This window comes from Moschus berezovskii, chromosome 4 (genome assembly GCF_049115385.1).
Source record: "Moschus berezovskii isolate FMDL1 chromosome 4, NW_MosBer_1.0, whole genome shotgun sequence".
NCBI classification, from domain to species: Eukaryota; Metazoa; Chordata; class Mammalia; order Artiodactyla; family Moschidae; genus Moschus; species Moschus berezovskii.
Genome location: NC_142463.1, coordinates 122,069,939 through 122,092,241, shown reverse-complemented (window position 1 = coordinate 122,092,241; position 22,303 = coordinate 122,069,939). Strand labels below are relative to the sequence as shown.

At 44.1% G+C, this 22,303-nt stretch overlaps 1 protein-coding gene across 5 annotated transcripts in view; it reads right to left on the bottom strand.

Annotated features, from left to right (window-relative positions):
- UCK2 (uridine-cytidine kinase 2) overlaps window positions 1-15,069 on the bottom strand; it is a 70,675-nt gene extending 55,606 nt beyond the window's left edge. For 3 of the 5 annotated variants that reach the window (XM_088835992.1, XM_055401790.2, XM_088835994.1), the window contains exon 1: window positions 14,046-14,342. In XM_088835992.1, coding sequence (XP_088692118.1) covers window positions 14,046-14,327 — 282 coding nt within the window. In that variant the 5' untranslated portion in view covers window positions 14,328-14,342. Of the gene's footprint in view, window positions 1-14,045; window positions 14,343-14,656 lie in introns of those variants that run through there. The other 2 variants (XM_088835993.1, XM_055401791.2) reach the window with 2 other exon arrangements.
- Between the last annotated feature and the right edge of the window lie 7,234 nt (window positions 15,070-22,303).

The following is a 22,303-nucleotide window of genomic DNA, read 5'->3' as shown; positions in this document are numbered from 1 at the left end:
TGCAGAATCTGAAAAATAAAATAAGTGAGTGAACATAACAACAACAACAACAATAATAGACTCGTAGATACGGAGGACAAAATAGCGGTTACCAGTGGGGGCAGGTGCGGGGGGAAGATAGGGATGGAGGGTTAAGAGGTACCAACTCCCATGGATAAGATAAATAAGCTACAAGGATATGCTGTACAGCACAGGGATTATAGCCAATATTTTACAGTAACTATAAATGAGACTGTCATCTACAAAAAAACTATAATCGCTATTCTGTGTACCTGAAACCAATATAATACTGTAAATCAACTCAAGATTTATCTCAAGAAAAAAGAAAAGAAAATCAGAGGTCTAACAGCTGACGATAAGAGGGTGAATGCCACAGGAGAAGAGTAAAGGGAGTATTTTTAGCTGGGTTTAGAAGACATTTACTAAACACCTGCCACATGCTTGGGCACGAGGTCAGTACTGGTGAGCAAGCCCTAGACATGTAAGCCCAAAGAGGTCAAGGGCTTTATCTAATCACTGCTATATTCATAGTATTTACCTGCATGCCTGGCACTTTGTCAAAAATTAATAAACATTTACAGAACAAACCAATGAATGGAAACACGAACTTTCCTCTCAAGGGGAGACAAAGTCCTGAGAGCTGTAGGCGCTGTATTTTCATGTGCCTGTCTCCTATGCGAGACCAAGTTCCTAGATCCCTGCAAGTTGAGCATGGCAACCCTACAGCTAGCAAACACTGCCTCGCCTCTGGCAGGCAGTCAAAAGGCAGCCGGGACAAGGCCGTCGCGATGGCGAGGGGCTTTCCACGGTGCTGCTCGGTCTGTTTCCTGACTCCACGGGGACCTACACAGGTGCAGTCACTATCTCATAACTCGGTGAACCTCACACTTGTAATTTACACACATTCCTGTGTGTTCCATTTTTAACCAAAAGGGCTTTTGAAGAAAGGAATGTCGAAAAATCGCTTCCCCCTCCCACCCCTAACTACCCTTTATAAAACAAGTCCACTTCTTCAAAGAAAAGGACCACCACAGGAATTCCCTGGCAGTCCAGGGCTTAAGACTCCTCGCTTCCACTGCAGAGTGTGCAGGCTCCATCCTGGCTGGGGAACTAAAATCCTGCAAATTTGGGCCAAATCAAAAAGGAAAAGAAAGTAAAAGGGTCACCTTAACAACTGCAGAACAAAATCACTAAAGCCGCCAGCAAGCTGGTGATGAGAAAAAGAACACTGAAAGACCAACATCTGACTAGCCACGGCCTTATCAGCAAAGAAGACAGGTCATGGCCCCAAGGAGACAGTATCACAGTTAGCAAGTGGAACTACACACCACTGCTGTCAATGCCGCCAAACCCGGACAGCACAAGGCTCATGGTGCCGTGTTGGTCAGAAGGGGCAGCATGACGGCCAAAGAGCCTGCAGTGACAGCACAGCTGCCGCAGAGCGTGAACCACAGGGCAGGCAGGCAAGGCTGGCTGCCGCAAACCCCTGTCATGTGTACACTTCTGCACCTTCTCATGGAATTCTAGCAACTCTCCAAACTAGACAAACTAGACATCATTTCCTTTTCACAGATCTAGAAAGGGCTTCAGAAGAAACAGATGAAGAGTGATAGACCTGGGGTCTTAACACAAACATGCTGACTCCAAAGGCCATGGAGCTATCTGGACCTACAGGAGTTCTACTTCAATCCTTGCTGGAAGGAGGGACATCATAAAGCTTTGATTATATCACATCAACAAGACCTGCCAAAGGAGCCTTATGGCAGGTTGGGGATTTAACACAAACTTCTCTACTTCAAGCATGATGTCTCCTGATCTTATTCCTCCAGAACCCAAATGGTCAATGCAGCACAGCCTCTGGCTTACATCATCCTTTTGCATCGCCTTCCAGAAGAGTACTCACTGCGTCTTATTCAACTACGATGTGTCACTCAAGAGTCTGTTCCTTATGCTTGCAAACGTTTACTTTCTCTACAGAGGAGGCAGAGGAAAATAAAACTAGTGACTAATCAAAATGGCATGTTTTACAATCCAGATGTCCATTGACAGATGAACAGGTATACGTGCGATGTGTGGCACACACACACATACACACAGTGGAATACTACTCAATCACAACAGAATAATGCCACTTGTGACAACATGGATGGACCTAAACATTAGCCTACTAAGTGAAATAAATCAGAAAGATAAAGACAAATATCATATGATATTGCTTCTATGTGAACTCTAAATTAGAAAACAAATGAATTTATCAACGAAACAGAAACGCTTCAGTTTAGTTCAGTTCAGTCGCTCAGTCGTGTCCAACTCTTTGTGACCCCATGAATCACAGCACGCCAGGCCTCCCTGTCCATCACCAACTCCCGGACTTCACTCAAATTCATGTCCATCGAGTTGGTGATGCCATCCAGCCATCTCATTCTCTGTTGTCCCCGTCTCCTTCCACCCCCAATCCCTCCCAGCATCAGTCTTTTCCAGTGAGTCAACTCGTCGCATGAGGTGGCCAAAGTACTGGAGTTTCAGCTTTAGCATCAGTCCTTCCAATGAACATCCAGGACTGATCTCCTTTAGAATGGACTGGTTGGATCTCCTTGCAGTCCAAGGGACTCTCAAGAGTCTTCTCCAACACCACAGTTCAAAAGCATCCATTCTTCGGCGATCAGCTTTCTTCACAGTCCAACTCTCACATCCATACATGACCACTGGACATAGATATGGATACAGATAATGGAATTGTGGTGGCAGAAAGGTAAGGATGGACTGGGAGTTTGGGATTAGTAGATGCAAACTATTATAACAGAATGGATAAACAAAAGGTCTGACTGTATAGCACAGGGAACTATATTCAATATTCTGTAATAAACCATAATGGAAAAGAATATGAAAAAGAATGTATGTGTGTGTGTCTGTATGCAGTCTCTAAGTCATGTCCAACTCTTTGCAACCCCATGGACTGTAGCCCTCCAGGCTCCTCTGCCCATGGGATTCTCCAGGCAAGAATACTGGAGTGGGTTGCCATTTCCTTCTCCAAGAGATCTTCCTGACTCAGAGATTGAACCCGAGTCTCCTGCCTGACAGACAGATTCTTTACCAGAGCCACCAGGGAAGCCCATATATATCTGCACATATTATCTGTATATATAACTGAATCATTTTGCTGTACAGCAGAAATAAATACAACAGTGTAATCAACTATACTTCAATAAAAAATGTTTCTTAAAAAACGTGTTTTACCTCAACAGAAAAATCAACAGATCCCCAGGAGATTCAGCCCACCTGAAACAGCAGTCTCCTCACCAAACCCAACTTCTATAGAAATTCTGGAGACAGTGCCCACAGACAACCAACATAGCACACAACAGAGACAGGCCCTCAGATCCTCCGCTGAGACAAAGCGCGGTCATGTCACAGCTGCTCTGACAGATACCAGGCGGATTTCAAAGCCCCTGTTGGTAGAGGAGCCAACTCATGGGCCACACAGGTAGGCAGGCAACCTGTGGCCCAGGGCTCTCTGCCCTGGGTTCCCAGTTCTGTTCCTGCTCAGAACCACTTCTTAGTATCAGTCCTATCATAAACTTACCAGAATAATAAAGACCGTAATTGTTTCAAAGTATCTGCACTTCTTTTGTCAAAAAAAGAAAACATTTTAAATGGCAGCATCTCAGATCTCAAGCTGGCTGTTTCACAGCAGAAACTCAAGTAATGCATATGATTACTTGTCATCCATGTCGAAGAGAACACCAATAATCCCAACGGGGCAATACAAAATGACACACATGGCTATGGGCCGCGTCTTCATGTCAAATCTATTTCAGAATGCTGCCTACAGGCCACCCTAAATTCAGAACCTAAAAAGCCACCTACAGTGTTTTCTCATCCTATGGCTCTGCTCAGCACTTCACCAACTCCACTCCACGCTACAAAAGGCCTGCATTCAGATGAATGCAAGGTGCCTAAAGCAAAGATCGTTTTCCTCAAAAGACAATGCATCTACCTCCCTCTAAGATAATAACTGTGGTTTAAAAGATCTAGCATTCTTGCATTTCTTGAGTTTAAGATATAGTTTATATCAACAAGCATTTCATTAAACAAAATTAGGAGGCATCGCTAGTAAGATTTGACAGTAAGGTACTAAGGTTGATTATATATATATTTTTAAATTAAACAGGGCTTCCCTTGTGGCTCAGCTGGTAAAGAATCCACCTGCAACGCAGGAGACCTGGGTTCGATCCCTGGGTTGGAAAGATCCCCTGGAGAAGGGAAAGGTTACCCACTCCAGTATTCTGGCCTGGAGAAATCCATGGACTGTATAGTCCATGGGGCCACAAAGAGTCGTACATGACTGAGCAACTTTCCTTCCCTCCTTCCTTCTTAAACAGGGGATTCATGGGTTCGCGGAGAGTCGGACGCGACTGAGCAACTGAACTGAACTGAACTGAAGCCATCTACCGTGTACAATGACGCTGAGCTGAGCAATGCCCCTACCATCCAATCCTAGTGAGGAGATGCCCAAGAGGAGGAAGCACAAGTGTCACCAGCAAAGGAACAGTGACCGCCCAGCAGCAGCCAAAGCAGCTGCGTTAAGGGCTGAAAACTAGCACTAGAAGGGTGACTGAGCAGTGGACTGGACAAACCCAGTTCAGGTGAAAAACACACGTGGCCCCAGGACCTACTGACCTGGAAAGATCCAGGTTCATGTGGATGCGGGCAAGTGGCAAGAGACAGCAACCAGTCTTTCAGAATCCCATCGAAAGGTGACAAATGCTTATGCAGGCTCGGAGTTGAGGATTAGAGAAGCACCTCGTCTGGGTGATCAGTGGTAAGAAAACAATTATAGGATACTCAAGGCAAGTGGCAGAATTGTGAAATGCTACTGTCTGACAGGACTCTTGAACATATCTAATAAGTAACTGGCAAAGCTGGACTGGAGCCCAAGTTTCCTAACTCAGCGGCCATGAGGGGTGACTTGAAATACTAGTGCTGACACTATAAACTGTGGCCTAATTAGGGAGTGACAAACCCTTTTACAATTCTGAAGGGTTCCAGTTTTCTGCTTTCAACAAAACTAAAGGGAGTTAAGCGTTGAGTTGGTTGATTCATAAAGAATCAGGTTTCGACATATAATTTAAAAGATTAAAAACTAAGTGACCAGGGCAGGAATAAAGTCCCAGATATAGAGAATGGATTTGTGGCCAGGGGTGTGGGAAGGAATTGAGAGCATATATGTATATACTGACATACATACACCACCATGTGTACAATACATAGCTAGTAGGGAGCTGCTGCATAGCATGAGGAGCTCAGTTCTGTGTTCTGCGACGACCTAGAAGGCTAGGATACTACGGGGGAAAGCAAGAAGGAGGCTCAAGAGGAATTCCTTGAGTCTTGAAGGAATTCCTTGATTCCTTGAATCTTCCTCAAGAAGATTCCTCTTGAGCCTCCTTCTTGCTTTCCCCCGCAGCATCCTAGCCTTCTAGGTCATCGCAGAACACAGAACTGAGCTCCTCATGCTATGCAGCAGCTCCCTACTAGCTATGTATTGTACACATGGTGGTGTATGTATGTCAGTGTGTGTGTGTATATATATATATATACTCTCAATTCCTTCCCACACCTATACTTCAATTAAAAGCAACTATACTCCAATTAAAAGTAAAAGTAAAAAAAAAAAGTAAAAGTAATAAGTGAACCTGATATAACAAAAGTTCTTCTGATCCTATCTACTTCTGTCAACAAGGTTTCTCAAATTTTACATCTGTGAAAATGAAAAATCTTATTCTCGCATTAAGTAGTAATCATTCCTCAATACATGAAATAATTCGGTGTTGGAGCTCCATTTGTCTCAAGTTGCTTTCTGACATAATTCTACCTTTCATATTTAATTACTTATCCAAAATGTATACCTACTTGTTCTGATTAATTTATGTTAATAACCATACTGACACAAACCAAAAGAAATTAATACTGAAGAGACTTATGAGGATAGAAAATAAAAAATCATTCCCATCACTCCATATTTTTGTTGCAGAACGATGACAGAATGATCAATAAAAGATTTTCAAGTATAAAGATAAATTAACATTTTGTGGAGGAAGTGGAACTGAAATATCATTTCAAGGAGAAAAAAATGAAAAATTAACATTTCTGATTCAATGAAAAGCTTAGTCATGTATTTTTTAAATGGATGACAATAGGTCAACTTATAACAGTATCTAGAGCCCACTAGATTCATTTTAAAAGAATGAGATAATTGTTATTTTAAAACATCAACATTTACAATATATCAGAAATTACATGATTTGCTACTCTACTTATGTGATGAAAAGCCATGTGATGGGAATAAAGAATTCTCAAAAATTCTCTTAGCAGAAATGTATGCAAATATTTAAAGGCCACAGTCCAAAGACAGGTCAGCAGTCTTAGCATCCCAGTACCCAGAAGCTCCCTGTGCCAGCGCACACAGAGCAGGGACAGAGCTCACCCTCCACCATCTAGAAGAGATGACTCTAGACACACCTGCAGAACGCTGGACTTCCTTCAGGACAGGCAGGCAAACAGAGGATGTTTGCTGAGATATGATGCAACAGCTCTTCAGCTGAGGGGAGGGAAGCAGTGGAAGGGAGGGGAGATATCAGACCAGACAGCACACTTATAGACTGATTAAAGTGATTAAAGAAATAAAGAAGCACAGCTCAACTTCAAGGACACCATGCGTGTACTAGACAAAAAGTCTTACCTTACTGATGCTCTACAAAAAGGTGCCACAAGTCATACAAAAGGCCACATGGTAGAATCTTCTGTCACCATTATTGTGAAAATGAATGCTCAACCAGAATGAATGTGGGACCACACAGGATGGGAATGAAAGGCACTGCTGGACATCCTAGGGCACTCAGGTTACTATGTAGGGCACTCAAGGCTACTCTAGGAAGTATGAGTGGTTCAGAGATACTCTTGACACTTTCCTGCAGTTTCACACGGGGTATCCATGTGAAAATAACTGCATTTCATAAATAAAGGAATGCTACGCGGGACTTCCCTGGTGGTCCAGTGACTAAGAATCCGCCTTGCAATGCAAGGGATGCGGGCTTGATTTCTAGTGAGGAAACTAAGATTCCACTCACTTCTGAACAACTCCTGGTGGCTCAGATAGTAAAGAGTCTGCCTGCAATGTGGGAGACCCAACTTCCCCTGGGCCGGAAAGATCTCCTGGAGAAGGAAATGGCAACCCACTCCAGCATTCCTGCCTGGGAACTCCCGTGGACGGAGGAGCGTGGCAGGCTACAGTCCATGGGGCCACAGAGTCCGACACGACTGAGCAACTTCACCCTCTCTCTCTGAACACCTCAGTCCGTGCACCCCCACGCACCTCAAGGAAGATTTTGCATGCTGCAACTAAGACCCAAGGCAGCCAAATAAATTTTTAAAAAAATTTTTTGCTCTGAAAAGATCATTTTTAATAGCCAGGTGCCAATGCAAATTGATCTTTTTTAGTATTATCATCCTCTTCCATCATCATTCAAAACTCTCAAAGCATACATGATTCATTTCAGAACCAATGTCCCCAGGACGTCCCTGTGAGGACTCTGTGCTTCCACAGTAGGGGGCCTGTGTTCACTCCCTGGAGGGGGCGCTAAGATCCCACAGGCTGCACAGCATGGATGAAAGGAAAAATAGAAGCAATGCCCTCATACCTAATCAAAGTTCTGCTTATACGAGGCCTGAAAGTCCACCGCTTTGTACGACTCTTCATAGTTCTCAGGTTAAACAGTGTACTGATGGTACTTCTGTGACTGTAAATGCTTTGCTTTCTGAGTGAACTCTCCTGTTAGACTTTACTGGATGCTGATGAGTCTGCTCTGTTAACACCTGATGATTTTTATACCTCTTACTTTGCCTTTTAGAAAGTCTGTCTTTTGGGACTCGCCTGGTGGTCCGGTGGCTAAGACTCTGATCTCTCAATGCTGGGGCCCTGGGTTTGATCCCTGGTTGGGGAACTAGATCCCACATGCCACAACTAAGACCCTGTACAGCCAAATAAATAAATAAAAATAAATATTTTTTAAAAAAGAAAGTCTGTCTTTTCTTTATTATCTTCATTTAAAATTTTCAGTGCATTTGGAAATATTTCACTTTCAAAAGAAGTTTTTGATTTGCTGTTGAAAGAAAATGAATACATGTATTAAAATCAAATTAACAAATTAAATATTAAAAATAATACTTTGAAAATGTTTCCATTGTGAGGCAATTTAGTTGCCAAAAACTATGTGTGCAACTATAAAACTCATAAATAGAAACTTGTAAAAACCTGTAACTATTCCAAATGAGGGTTTTCAGTGGGTTTTGAATCCACTAGCTAAAAAAAATAAATGGAGCACCTTGGTTTGCAAAAACAGCTGATGGACAACAAAGAAGATGAAAATTTCCTAGCTACAACCGGGGGATGGGAGTCTTATAATTGGATAAATACTACAAATGATGAGTTTCTTGTACCTGGATCATTTTGCGCAATAACTTTTTCAAATACAGTCATTAAATCAAGATTTAAGAGACTTAGTAACAGAATCAAACCTTCAGCCTTATATTATCACTAAGAGTAAATATCACCACGATCATGAATCATCACATTTAAGCAAGGTTTTTAAAAATCAAACACTCAGTAAGAACCAAAAGGCTTTATACTGTTAAAGAAGCCACATTTCTAAGTGTATATCTCATCTTTCTTATCATTCCATAATCCCTATTTTTGTTTTTAATTATATTAATTATACTGACATGATTTACATATACAGGTACATGATAGTTTACAACAACATAATCAAATGCTTTAATGATAAATCAGTTTAATGATAAAAAGTTTGGTGGACAAGAAAGCACATACATACACATACACACACACACAGATTATACCCTCAAACTTTAAAAAATTGAGACACACGTCTAAAAAAATCTTAGGGATCTTAAGCAAATCCAACAGCACCATCTCTACAACCTGTCTCCATCACAAGATCTCATGAGAATAAGAGTCAACGAAGAAATAGTATCAATGAAAAGACACAATCAAAAAATGGGAGGAAGAAAAAGATAAAGTATTACAAAAATGTTTGAGACAAAAAAAAAAAATGGGTAGAAAACCTAAACAGACATTTCTCCAAAGATACAGAAATAGCCAACAGGCACGTGAAAAGATGTTCAACATTGCTAATTACCAGAGAAATGTAATCAAAATGGCCATCATAAAAAAGTCTACAAATAACAAGTGCTGGGGAGGTCATGGGGAAAGGGGAACCCTCCTACACTATTGGTGGGAACTTAAAAAAAAAATTAAAAATAATATGAGGCAGAAGACCTAAGCAAATGCTATAGGTATGGTAAGCTGGAGCTAAGTGAGCAGACAGCGTGCGTCAGAAACACACTTCAAAGACTTTCCAACAAGAAATAAAGGAGGCAACAGCAAGCAGCTCGACCTTTTGTCTGGGCTGCATTTTAATAGGCACGTGCTAGACACGCTAGTGCAATGAACAAGAGGAGAATTTCAGTCAGAGCAAACAGCAAATGTAAAGAGCCAGCCCCGGGTGTCAGGGTGGTAGGGAGCCTGATGGACCAAGCCAGGAGTCTGGCCAGAATCAACAGCAAGGAAAAGAGCAGCAGGATATCAGCAGGGCCAGATTATGCCAGGCCTCCCCGGCAGCTGCTTGGGGCAGTACAAAGCAGACAATGTCAGCTCTGTTTCTCAAGGCAGGACTTCAGTCCCACGGTTCTGGAAGCACCTGATGGAGGGACGGTATGGAATAAGTGATCTGGTTGGATAGGGATGGCTGCTGAGGCTCCAAGAACCCAGGTCCAGGGAGCATTCCAGGGCGCTCCAAAAGCAGATGCTGACTCATGGTCAAGCCAAGCTGACAGCTCCCACCGCTGAAGGGACTGCAATGTCCTCTCTTGGGCTGTATTAATCATACACTGTCCAACTGACCTGCCTTAAAATACCTCTGAGGGCTAGTCTCTGCTGACAAAGAAAGTCCAAAACAGGAATAGGTTTAGTAAAGGAAAAACCTGGATTCCTATCTGGCTTCTGTCCCTGACTAGCTACATGACCTCTCCCATTGTTACCCATCAATGGGGAAGACACCTGCCCCAGTTCAAAGGGAAGAGACAATCAAATGCTTTAATGCTCAATTGGCTGGCTGGTAAAAGCTGTTTAAGCAGTTTTAAACTATACTGACAGAGACTTTCTCTCATATTTTCTTATTTCCTGACCTTCTCTCAAGTCCAAGCACTTGAAACAGTATTCTGCCCAATGACAATCAGCAAATATCCACTTAGTAAACATGCAATAAATACTAGACTCTGAATAAGCAATACGAAGGAGTTAGGGTTCTGGTGGGCTTTTTATTGTCTAGTCACTCCGACACATATGGGACAATTAAAAATGGTTTCAACTGTGGCATCAAAAGGCTAATTCAAATAGTCATGAATGAAAAGAATAAAAGGGTAGTTATAAATTACAGTTTGCCAAACTCAGTCCAACAAATGCTGAATGACAATGCTGTATAAAACACTGCAACAGGCATTAAAGCAAAAATAAATGAGTTGCTCTTACAGAACTTCTATTATAGTGAGGGAAGCAGTCAACAAATAACCCCAGCAATTGGGGGCTTCCCTGGTGGCTCAATGGTAAAGAATCTGCCTGCTAATGCAGGAGATGTGGGTGAGATCCCTGGCTTTGGAAGACCTTGTGGAGAAAGAAATGGCAACCCACTCCAGTATTCTTGGGCTTCCCAAGTGGTGCTAGTGGTAAAGAAGCCGCCTGCCAATGCAGTAGGCTAAAAGTCAAGAGTTCGATCCCTGGGTCAGGAAGATCTCCTGGAAAAGGGAATGGCAACCCACTCCAGTATTCTTGCCTGGAGAATTCCGGGGACAGAGGAGCCTATCAGGCTACAGTCCACAGGGTCTCAGAGAGTCAAGCACGACTTAGCAACTAAGCAACAAAGGCAAAATGAAGTGAAACTACAGAAGCATTAGAGATAAAAAATTATTCTGATTAAGGGTATAGATAACAAGCTTCCCTGGGGGAAGTACTAACCTGGCTGAAGCCTTAAAAGGATTATAGGCCATCCCAGAGAAAAGACCAGGAGCAAAAGTAGAACTGAAAGCAAGGGAGCTTCAGAAGGGCAGGGATACATGTACACCTAGGGCTGATTCATGTTGAGTTTTGACAGAAAACAGCAAAATTCTGTAAAGCAATTATCCTCCAAAAAGTAAAGAATGAATTTTTTAAAGAAGTGCAACTGAAAGCAGTTCCACAGATGTGTGCTGTGTATCTGGGTGTGGGGAAGCAGGAAAAGAGTAGAAAAATAAACAGTCTGGGGCCACATCTTGGGGGCAGGGAACTGTGCAATGTGACTTGCAGTCTGGGTGATGGAGACGCATCCAAGGTTTCCCAAAAGAAGCGCGACCCAGTCAGAGCGAAGCTACAGAAGACCTCTCTGAGGACAGTTCAGAAAAAGAAACTATTTTAACTGGCCAAGGAAGAAGCCACAGGGCAGTAAACAACAAAAATGAAGAGGACAGGGAATGGCAACTAAAGTCAAGGGTATATATGCAGGTAAAGAAATTTAAACTGTCATTTTTCCCTTAACCAGTTACTTGTTGCTCTCTCTAGACCTGTCCTTTAAAAGGAAATGTGAGAATCTGGTCTTTAACAAACATCCAGATTACTTTCTCAACCCACCACAATTTTAAATGAATTTTTAGCAGTGATTTGTCATGTCAGCCCAGTAAAGCTTACTCTAGAGTTCTAATTCATCTTCATTTGTAAAACAAACTTTTAAAATGTGATATATGGAGCAGCAATCACTATTTTTGCCTTCCACAACCAAAATAATTTAGGCTGAGATAAAATACTTGCAACTCAGGGCAGCCACAACACTTGGACAAATTAGAGCTCTCCGGAAAAGCTAAACAGGGAGTTGTTTTCTCTCATAGAGCAGGGGAGAGAGCAGTGAAGATCTATACTATGCAGCCAATGTGCATTTCCATTTCCTTTTGGGTCAAATACCTCTGAAACCATTCTGCAGCCCCTTTCCAGGTTGAAGGTGTAAACTTGTGTTCTCCAGACATGCCTTAGTCAAGTCTTCTTAAACAAGAACAACGGCTAGGACAGAGCAGTACCTATCTAGTTCTGGCTCCACCACTTGCTCCAGAGCCCCCTGTACTAAAATGTTCAGGCTTGAGACTCCCAAACGAGGTCAATCTGTTGTTAGGGACCATCCTTTAACCAAAAACAACCCCACCCCCCAGCAAAAACAAAAATTCAAACTCCTTTGAAGAAAGATGCTAAGGACTGGAATATAGAATCATGACATAATTGCCGCAAACTAACTACAACACAAAATTTTCACTGCTGCCAACGCAAGCAGTGCATGCTTGATCTCTACTGAGGGAAAAAAATCCCACATGCCACTTGACACAGCCAAAGATTGAAAACTATGTGAAAACAGACCTTTTTGGGAAGTATCTTCTTCCTTGATTAGAAACAGGCACAAGAAAGAGTCCCCTTAAGAGCTCATTACTAGTTCCTACATGACACATTACCAAAATAACACTTAAATGCATACTGACATCAACTGAGAACAGGCGATCATTAAGGAACACAAAAATAAGAAGAGAGTTATTTCACCTTTCAGGATCTAAATTTCTACCTCTGTAGTAACTAAATTATTTAGTTGATTACCAAGGTCATTTTGTTTTTAAATGCTACACTCCTATGCCAGTTTGTCTCCCTACCCCTAGGAGGGCTGGATCTCAGATCAATATTTGAGTCCAACTATACGCCACGTCGGCTTCCCTGGTGGCTCAGACGGTAAAGAATCTGCCTTCAATGCAGGAGACCCAGGTTCGATCCCTGGGTTGGGAAAATCCCTGGAGAAGGGAATGCCAACCCACTCCAGTATTCTTGCCTGGAGAGTTCCATGGACAGAGGGGCCTGGCGGGCTCCAGTCCATGGAGTCGCAAACAGTTGGACACGACTGAGCGACTAACACATACACACACACAGACACACACACATGCCTGGTATTGTGGCAGGAGCGCTACAGTCCATGGAGTCACAACACGACTGAGCGACACACACACGCACGCACACGCCAGGTATTGTGCTAGGAGCTCTGGGAATACAGCCATCAACAACAAAAAAAAGAAGCCTCGCAACACGAATATGCTCGGGGGGTGGGGTGCTGGTTCTAATGTAACAGTTAAACTTCCTAAAAGAACTGGCATCCTGGTTTGGCTTTGGCTTAAGGTGGAAAATTTTTCAAAATTAAAAAAGGCTTTCAACCAGGGGCAAATTCATCATAAACTTATGGGCCCTAAAGCAGGCTGATTTCCTCACCCTGGGAGCTACGGACGAGATTAATCAATAAAGAAGTTCCACAGCGCCAGCTGCCGTGTCTGGGCCCCACGCGCCGAAGTAGTCCAGACCTGGAGGGAAACGTGTAAAACCAAAATGGAGGAGGGGCTCCGGCAGAGTCAGATCCGGAGCGAAAACCTCGTGGCTCTCCTCTCATGGCGCCAACCAGCCTTCCTGCTCCGCTCTCCCCAACCCTAGGAGGCATCATCTCGCCTCGGCAGAGCCAGCGCGCAGCACCCATGTCTCGCAGGCTCCCCTGGAGCCCGTGCGCCGAATCAACTTGGAGATTGTTAAACAGCAGGGGAAACAAGTAGCCACATCTTAAAGGAAGGGGAGCAAAGAAAGAAACATCTGTGAGGACTCCACCCTTCTCCACCTGCAGAAAAAGCCGGGGGGTAAAGCTAGGAAAATCATATCCCTAGCTTTGCTGAAAAAACAAAGAAAGCAGGCTGCCAGAGGGGTCAGACACCCTGAGGATGGCCACTTTCGGCGGATCCAAGACGCCTACGGCCCCAGACATCTAAGAGCACGGGGCCAGTACAACTTTCTCATTGAAGCTGACCGCGTTTCCTCTTAAAACCAGAGAGGGAGAGAGAGAAAAAAGCCCCGGCTATGATCATTATACTGATGTCACCTCGCTTATTTGGCTCTCAGGATTTTTCCCAAAAACCCCTGCAATCCCCGGCCCCGGCATCCAGTCCAAGCGGGGCTCCTCTTCCTCCCCTGGACGCCGCCTCGTGCTTTCTCGCAGCCGTCCGGCTAGGGCTACGCGGCTCGCTCCGCCCTTGGCACCCAGGCTGCGCCGCTGGACGAGCGCATCAACGCCAGGACAGGGGAAGACGGGTGGACCGGGGGTTCGCAGAGGACCCTGCTTAAAGCCCTCTCCCCCACGTCGGACTTGCAAAACAATAAGCATCCGTTTTCTCTGCCCCTCCCCCACAGGACCCCGGCCACGAGTCACTGTCGCCCGGGGAGCGTGCCAGCCCTGCGATCGGTAGCCGGGGTACCTCTGGAACCTCGGGTGGCCCGGGCCCCCGCCCGCGCGTTCCCCGCCGCGGAGCCCGTAGTCCACGCAGGGAGGACTCGGCACTGGAGCGCGGCCAGGAGCGGAGGCGCGCGGGCCACGCGGTGGCTGCAGCAACTGACACGGCCCGCGGCCGCCGGCCACATGCGCCGCCGCCGGGCCGGGACCCGGGAGGGGAGCAGAAGGGAGGGGGAGCGCGCGGCCCCGGGGCCCCGCGGTACCTTGCCGCTGGCCGTGCCCCCGCTGACGCCGATCAGGAAGGGCTCGCCGCCGTTGGGCTGCTGGTGGTTCTGCAGGGTCTGCTCGCTGTCCCCGGCCATGGCTCGCGCGGCCCCTCCTCCCGCTGCCTGTGCGAACCGACGCGCGCTCCCCGCCCGCGCCCGCGCCCGCGCCGGGCTCCCTCTGCTTCCCGCAGCCGCCACTGGGCGCTGCCCAGGCCGAGGATGCCGCCGCCCCCTGCGTACAGCTCGCAGCCCGGTGCTGCCTTCCCCCAAGAAGCGCAGAGCCTTCCTCTGCCCGCTGCGGCCGGCCCGGTTTACATCCCAGGCAGAGGTCAGCGTGATGCTGCTGCTCCAATCCGGGCGGGCAGCGCGCTGCTATTCGCCCAGGCGCCGGCGGCGAGGCGTCTGGCCCCCGCCTCCGCCCCTCCCGGGCCCCGCCGCCACCGCCCGAGGTCTCTGGGAAAGGTGTGAGCCCGACCCTCCGCCCTACCCGCCCGGTTAACCCTCTCAGCGACGACGGCCTGCCGAGGACTACGGGAGAAGAAAGGAGCCTTCTGCGGGTTTTAATCGGGTATGCCCCCGCCTATTTCAAAAGGGATAAAAAGCTGAAAGGGCAGATCAAATAATAGAGGGGATGCCTCAGGTTTAAAAATCAGAACAAGCTTGAAAGAGTAAGATGAAACAAATTACCTATTATCCAGACTAAAAACTTGTGTTCCGAAAATGAAATTTTTTTCCCCTCCCGTTTGCCAAATAATATTTCAGCCTCTGGCTTTAACTATTTCCTCTCTTGAAAATCTCCAAACACCATCCTCTAACTTAACAGGCGACTTTCTGGAGCCCTTCTTCCGAAAGAAAGGTAATTTGAGGGGGCTCTGAGAAACGCCCTCCCTCCCAACATCAACGCCCTCCCTCCCAACATCAACGCCCTTTCTAACCATAGTTTGAAATCCCAAACACGGAGGTTCCTGTGGAGTTAAGGCTGTGGAAACGTTAAAACAATACATGTTGATTTATAATACCTTTAAGTGAACTGGTTTACGTGGGCAATTAGGGACTTGGTTACAAAGGAAAACTGCTGCTGACCAAGAGTGGAGCCACCTCTGGAACCAGATTTCTGTATTCGCTTCAGTTCCCTGAGCAAGTTACTCAATCTCCCTTGCTTAATGTTCTCATCTGTTAAATGGGAATAATGGCAATTACATGCTAGGATTATTGTATTAAAATGAACTTTTTTATATTTAAAGTATTTAACGAAGGACCTGACACAGGTACAAGACTTTATATAAAGGTGCTGTGAGAAAAGGCCCCTAAAGGGCTGAAACTGGAAAAGGAGCCTTTGTTGAAGCACAGGAAAGCTAGGGAGGACTAGACTAGTCACTTCCAACCTCTGCTCCTGTGAACCTGGGACTGGGATCAATGAGCTCTAGGCCCTACCATCTAAAGAAGAACTTAAGTCTATTGCATTCTCTTTCAAAACTTAGGTAAATTATCTTAAATTCAGAATTACTTTGAAAAAATTACTAAAGAAAATTAAGAGTATTAGAAAAAACAGATAGTCTTTTCACTTTTAAAATATTTCAGGTTACCATCCCCAACCAAACTCCACAGAAGCTCAGACAAGAAACTAAGCTGGGGAGAGCAGCTTCCTGGAACCCAGAGGCAGGCATTTGGAAGAGGTTAGCAAGAAGCCTTATCAGATTGCTGAGGGGTGGGTGGCTGATTCATAAGTCTGCTTCTTCTCCTACAAGTTTTTCCCCCAGTGAAAAGATAACGATCTTTTAGGATTATGGCAAAGCTTTTCAGAGCCAAGAAAAGGCCAACTGGAATTTGGAACTTGACAGACTCATAGCTAAGGGGATATTAGGTAATCGAGAGGAAGAAGAAGAAAATAATGCCACATCCTCCATGAACTTTTCCCAAATTCCCATCTTCTTTATCGTTCCAATAGCTTTTTTCTACAACATTTTAATCATAAAAATTTTCAAACTAAGAGTTGAAAGATTTTACAGTAAACACTGATTTAGCCACCACCTAGATTCTGCTGTTAACATTTATTATACTTGCTTTATCACAGCCATACATTGTACCTGTTGTTTCCCTTTCTTAAAGTGACTTACTACACATTTCTTGCTTTGTCTGTCTGTCTGTTTGTTTTCTATCCCTAGCACCTAAAACAGTTTCTGACACATAGCCTTAGGGAGTAAAGAGACACCATATCTCATTTCTACATTCTTAAGGGCCACAGAACAGAATAACTGGAGGTAGGAAGCATTCACACAATACATGTTTGTTGAACATTGGATGAATGAATGAACAAATATGAAAGAGGTAAGAAAATGTGCTGTGCTGTGCTTAGTCGCTCAGTCGTGTCCAACTCTTTGTGACCCCATGGACTGTGGCCTGCCAGGCTCCTCTGTCCATGGGGATTCTCCAGGCAAGAATACTGGAGTGGATTGCCATGCCCTCCTCCAGGGGATCTTCCCAACCCACGGATCAAACCCAGGTTTCCCACATTGCAGGCGGATTCTTTACCAGCTGAGCTACCAGGGAAGCCCAGATACCAACAAGTAAATATCACTTCCACCATTTTGGAAGAAAATGTGGTTTTCCCTAGACTGCATTTATGTGGTTACTGTTATTTCTGAATGTTTTGTTTTCCTGTCATTCCAAGTAACTGTCTACCCCAGTCCTAGTATGTGCATCTGTTAACTAGTTGAACTAACTCATTAACTGAGCTAACTCATTACACTTATCTGTACCCTGTTTAATAATAATAATATTTGACATGAGTTAATATACATTAACGTGCTCTGAAAAAAACAAAAGCTATCTATAAAGGCCTAATCCAGCTGCTCTCTGCACTCCCTGTTTTCACTTGGCTATTTTCTTTTTTTCTGTTTGTCCCTAGGGCAGGCTTACCTACACAGAAGGAAGTTCCCCTGTCCATTTAAATTATTAAAAATATTCTCAGCACTGGTGACCTCAACAAGGACTTCTACATCTTTGCTTTCTATAAAGCAAGGTAGGCTGTCTGTGCTATTCCCTGTGCTGTGTCATCCTCTCTTGGGAGCCTGGTCACCAAATCCCACAGCTTAGGATGTTCAAATCACGTTTGAGCCTCCTGCAGCAATTACACTGCAGATTCTGGATTAAGTGATTTCCAGATGCCCTCCTTCCCCTCCCACTAAGAAGAAAAAAAAAAAATCAAATGTTTTCAGTAAAATCCAGAGCTAGAACAGATGCATGGGAATACATTTTCTTGGTATCTGTGAGAATTTTCTTATACGTACAGAGATTTCAGTCTGATCAAGTTCTGGCCTAGTTAACATTTGGGAATGAAGTCAGCATGAATGTGCAACTGCAGCTGTAGCCAAAGAAGAAGAAAAGAACTTGCTACTGACAGTCCTCTGCCTCCCTCTATCCTTAAAGTAGCTACAGTTCTGAACTAGACAAGCAAGCTTACATTTTGCCTCCAAATGACAAATGCTACCACCAGGTGCTTCACACACCACAGCTAATTCTCTAATTGCTTATCACATTTCCCAGCCAGAAAAAAATGTTCTCACACTTCAGTATGTCTTCTGCAGCATGGCAGTTCCCTGTTATGCCTTTCCACTTACCTCCTGTCTTTTGTAAATCAGCAGTTACTTTGACAGGTCATAAGTACTGTTCTGAGAAGACGACCAGCTTCCTCAACATCTGGCTGAGTGATCTTCAGTTCAGTTCAGTCGCTCAGTCGTGTCCAGCTCTTTGCGACCCCACAGACTGCAGCACGCTAGGCTTCCCTGTCCATCACCAACTCCCAGAGCTTGCTCAGACTCATGGGCCACCAAGTCAGTGATGCCATCCAACCATCTCATCCTCTGTGATCTTAATCAGTCACATTCCCAGATACTGTTAGGCAGCAGGGCATAGCAGCCTTAGAGCAGCATCAGCAGCCTCTGGAGGCAAATCCACAGTCCCCACCCCAGAAGCAGTAAACCTGAAACTTCGTGGGCCAGGCAATTTGTCTTTCATAAACTGTACACGTGACTCAAGTGCTTACCAAAGTTTGAGCACTACTGATTTAGTGGAAAGAAGACAATGTGAGCTCTAGTTAGAAAAGCACAGTTTACATCCTTGCTTTGTTACATACTCATTTTATAACCTTTAGCACGTTACTTTCTATAAACCTCAGTTTCTTTAACTGTTAAATGGTGCCTGGCTCATAGGATGGTTGTAAAAAATAATAAAAATATTATCAGTATACATATAATGGTTGTGAAATAGGTAATCGTTTCTCTTTCCCTCCTATTTCTGTCACAAGTCTCTAACTATTGCAAGAGTCACACCATTAGAGATTAGGCGCTCCAAAGGTAAGGACTTCTAATTCCTGTGCACACTTTAAACTAAAATGAAAAGGATAATGTCCAAAATAGGATGAAAAAGATATGTTCAAAATAGGTAACTCTACATGTAGTGCTTGCCTGCAGTTGGAGAAGTTGGGGAAAAATGGAGAGTGGCGGCTAATGGCTCTGGGATCTCTTTTTAGAGTAAAGGAAACGTTCTGAAATTGTCTGGTGGTTGTGCAACTTTTGCATAAGAACCTTGTAATCATATAAGTTAGTGAATTATATGGTATGTAAGTTATATCTCAGTAGAGCAGTTTCAAAAAATAGGTCTCAACCTGCAGTCTAGGAGGGGAAAGAGGTTTTTCAGAATTGGTAACAGAAATGACAAAGGCACAGGAGAAAAAAAGACAGAAAAAGACAATGTTAGGGGATTTTGTAACCTATAAAACAGTGCCCAAATGCAAGTCATTAATTTTTTTATATTCAGTATACTGATTTTTGCACATATGCCCTTCCCCTTCCTCAGAAAGATAATAGTCATATAAGGGCCCTTAAACTTTAGTTGGCCCAACTTCAGAAATCCCACATGCCCCCAGAACTCTTCGCAGACTTTGAAAAAGTTAACATACAGATTTTAGTCCTATAGCGATTTATTTTCTCTCCCTACCTTATAACATGATTTGTTAGTGTGATTCTAAGAAAATAAAGTCAGGAGTTCAGTTGTCTTGCCCAGCAAGCTTCCAGCATCCCTGTTTTGTTCACACTCTGTGTTCTAAGCCATTTACCTTTATTCTGGTCCCAGTTCTTATCCCAGACCTGTATCTGACCCTGTGCTTCTTTTCCTATCACCAGACTACCACCTTGACCATCCCACTTTTCTGCAGTGACTTCTTTCACCTTCATCAATTAGCTCCAAGGTCACTTTCTCTGTAAATAATCTACTTCTACCCACCCCCGGCTCACCCTAGGGCTGATGCTTTGTCCATTACACCATAATGGATGCATTATGGTTGGTGATGTACAGTGCTGGGCCTAGGGTGACACAAGGGTGTCAAAATGTAAGGAGGCTCTGACTCTTGGATGGAGCAAGTGCTAGAATAGCTGTGCTGTGCTTAGTCGCTCAGTCGTGTTCAACTCTTTGCGGCCCCATGGACTGCAGCCCACAAGGCTCCTCTGTCCATGGGGATGCTCCAGGCAAGAATACTGGAGTGGGGTGCCATGCCTTCCTCCAGGGTATCTTCCCGACCCAAGGATCAAACCCGGGTCTCCTGCATTGCGGGGAGATTCTTTCCTGTCTGAGCCACCAGGGAAGCTCGTGTAGGGTGGGCCTTAAAATTGAGTCCTCCATATGTGTTTGTTCTAAATGTCTTCTTTGTCTCTCTCCAGTCCCAGCGCTAGTAACTGTCAACAGGAGAAGCAGATGGTACAGCTGATGGCATCAACCTCAGAGGAGTAACTGCATTTAGTCTGGTGGCTTGTCTTTTATTTAGACTGGTGGCCAAGGATGGCAGGTCTGACTGTCCGAGAGGTGATGCTGAGGTGCCAATTTGTGTTGGAGGCTAAATGAGATTGCAGATTTAGCAGATTAGTTTTTGCTCGGGGTTCAAATGGTATGTTGCTGAAAAGTTACTTCGGTATCTCAAAGCAAACTCTCCCCAGATCATTAGGAGAGAAAATTAATTCAACTCTGCTTCATAATGAAATTACAGTTGTTCTTGGTGGCAGAGAGGCCTAAAGGTTTGAGTGATAGAACCTAGTGTTTCAGAAATATTTTTAGTCAGAGACTGAGAAAACTAAAAAAAGCAATAGATTCCCCCAGGAACACACACACACACTCACAAGTAGAATTTTGAGTGTAATTTACTTAGGTCTGACATATCCTGCTGGCCAGGGGAGGTGGTAGGGTGAGGGCAGCTTCCACCTTCAGAGGAGAGCAGCTACTGCCAGCAGAGTGGAAGTGTTAGCTCTTTTTAAGGAATATGGGTCACCTTTGCCAGCACAGAGGGCCCAGGGGCATGGTGGTTTGCAAAGACAGTATCCTCAAAGGCAGCTATCCAGATGTCCCCACCCATATCTTAGGATCTTAGGTTTTTACCGCCAAGACCCTGACATCTTTCTACCAGTCCTGCCTTGGCTGACCAATGCAAGCTCAGTTTTGAGCTCTAAGCCTGTAACAGTTAGGTATTCAGCCAGCTGAAATGACATGCACTGTCCCAACTCGCTGGCAGTAGGGACATTAGCTGGGGCTCTTGGTCAGTTATATTCCTTGCAGGCTGAGTTCTTTGAGGTGCTTCTCCTGGTCACCATATATGGAGAGCAAAGTCTTAGAATCTCCAGTTAAAATTGTTGAATTATCAATTTTCCCTTTCAGTTATGTCACTTTTTGCTGCATGTATTTTAGGACTCTTTTGTTAAGTATGTATACATTTATGAGGGGTCATATCCATTATGAAAATGTCCTTGTTTATCTCTCAGAATATTCTATGTCCTAAAGCCAATTCTGTCTGACATTAATAAGCCACTCCACCTCTCTTATGATTACTGATTGCATGCTATATCGGTTTCCATCTTTTAATTTTAACTTATTTGTATCTGTGAATCTAACGTATATGTCTTATGAACTGTGTATACTTGGGTCTTGCTTTTTTATATAACGTGACAAGCTGTAGTAGATCTAACAGTGTAGTATAATAAGTCTGCTACTAACGTCTCCTCTCAGTTTTTGCTTATCTGGTAATATCTTTATTTCAATTTCCTTTTCAAAGAATGGTTTTATTGGATATAGAATTCTTGGTTAAGAGCATGGCACTTTTTCCCCAGCCCTTTTAATATGTCATTCTACTGTCTTTCTGGACATCATTATTTCTAGTGAGAAGTTAGATATTAATTGTTGTCCCCCTAAATATGATGAGTCATTTTCTCTTGCTGCTTTCAAGATTTTTCTCTTTGCATTTGGTTTTCAGAAACTTGCCTCATGTTGAGATGTGGTTCTCTTTTATCCTATTGAAATGTCATTAAGTTTTAGGATTTGTAAGTTAAGGTTTTTCATTAAGTTTTGGCTGTTTTTTGGCCAGTTTCTTGAAATATGTTTTCTGCTCCTTTCTCCCTCCCCATTTTGGGGCTCCATTAAGGCTGGAATACTTGACTCCAAGGTTTCTAAGACTCTGTTTAATTTTCTCAATCCTCTTTCTTCTCTGTCCTTAGGTGTGGACAATTTCTATTAGTCTGTCTTCAGCTTCACCGATTATTTCTCCTCTCATCTCCTATCTGCTGTTGAAACCATGTAATGAATTTTTCATTTGCGTTATTATAG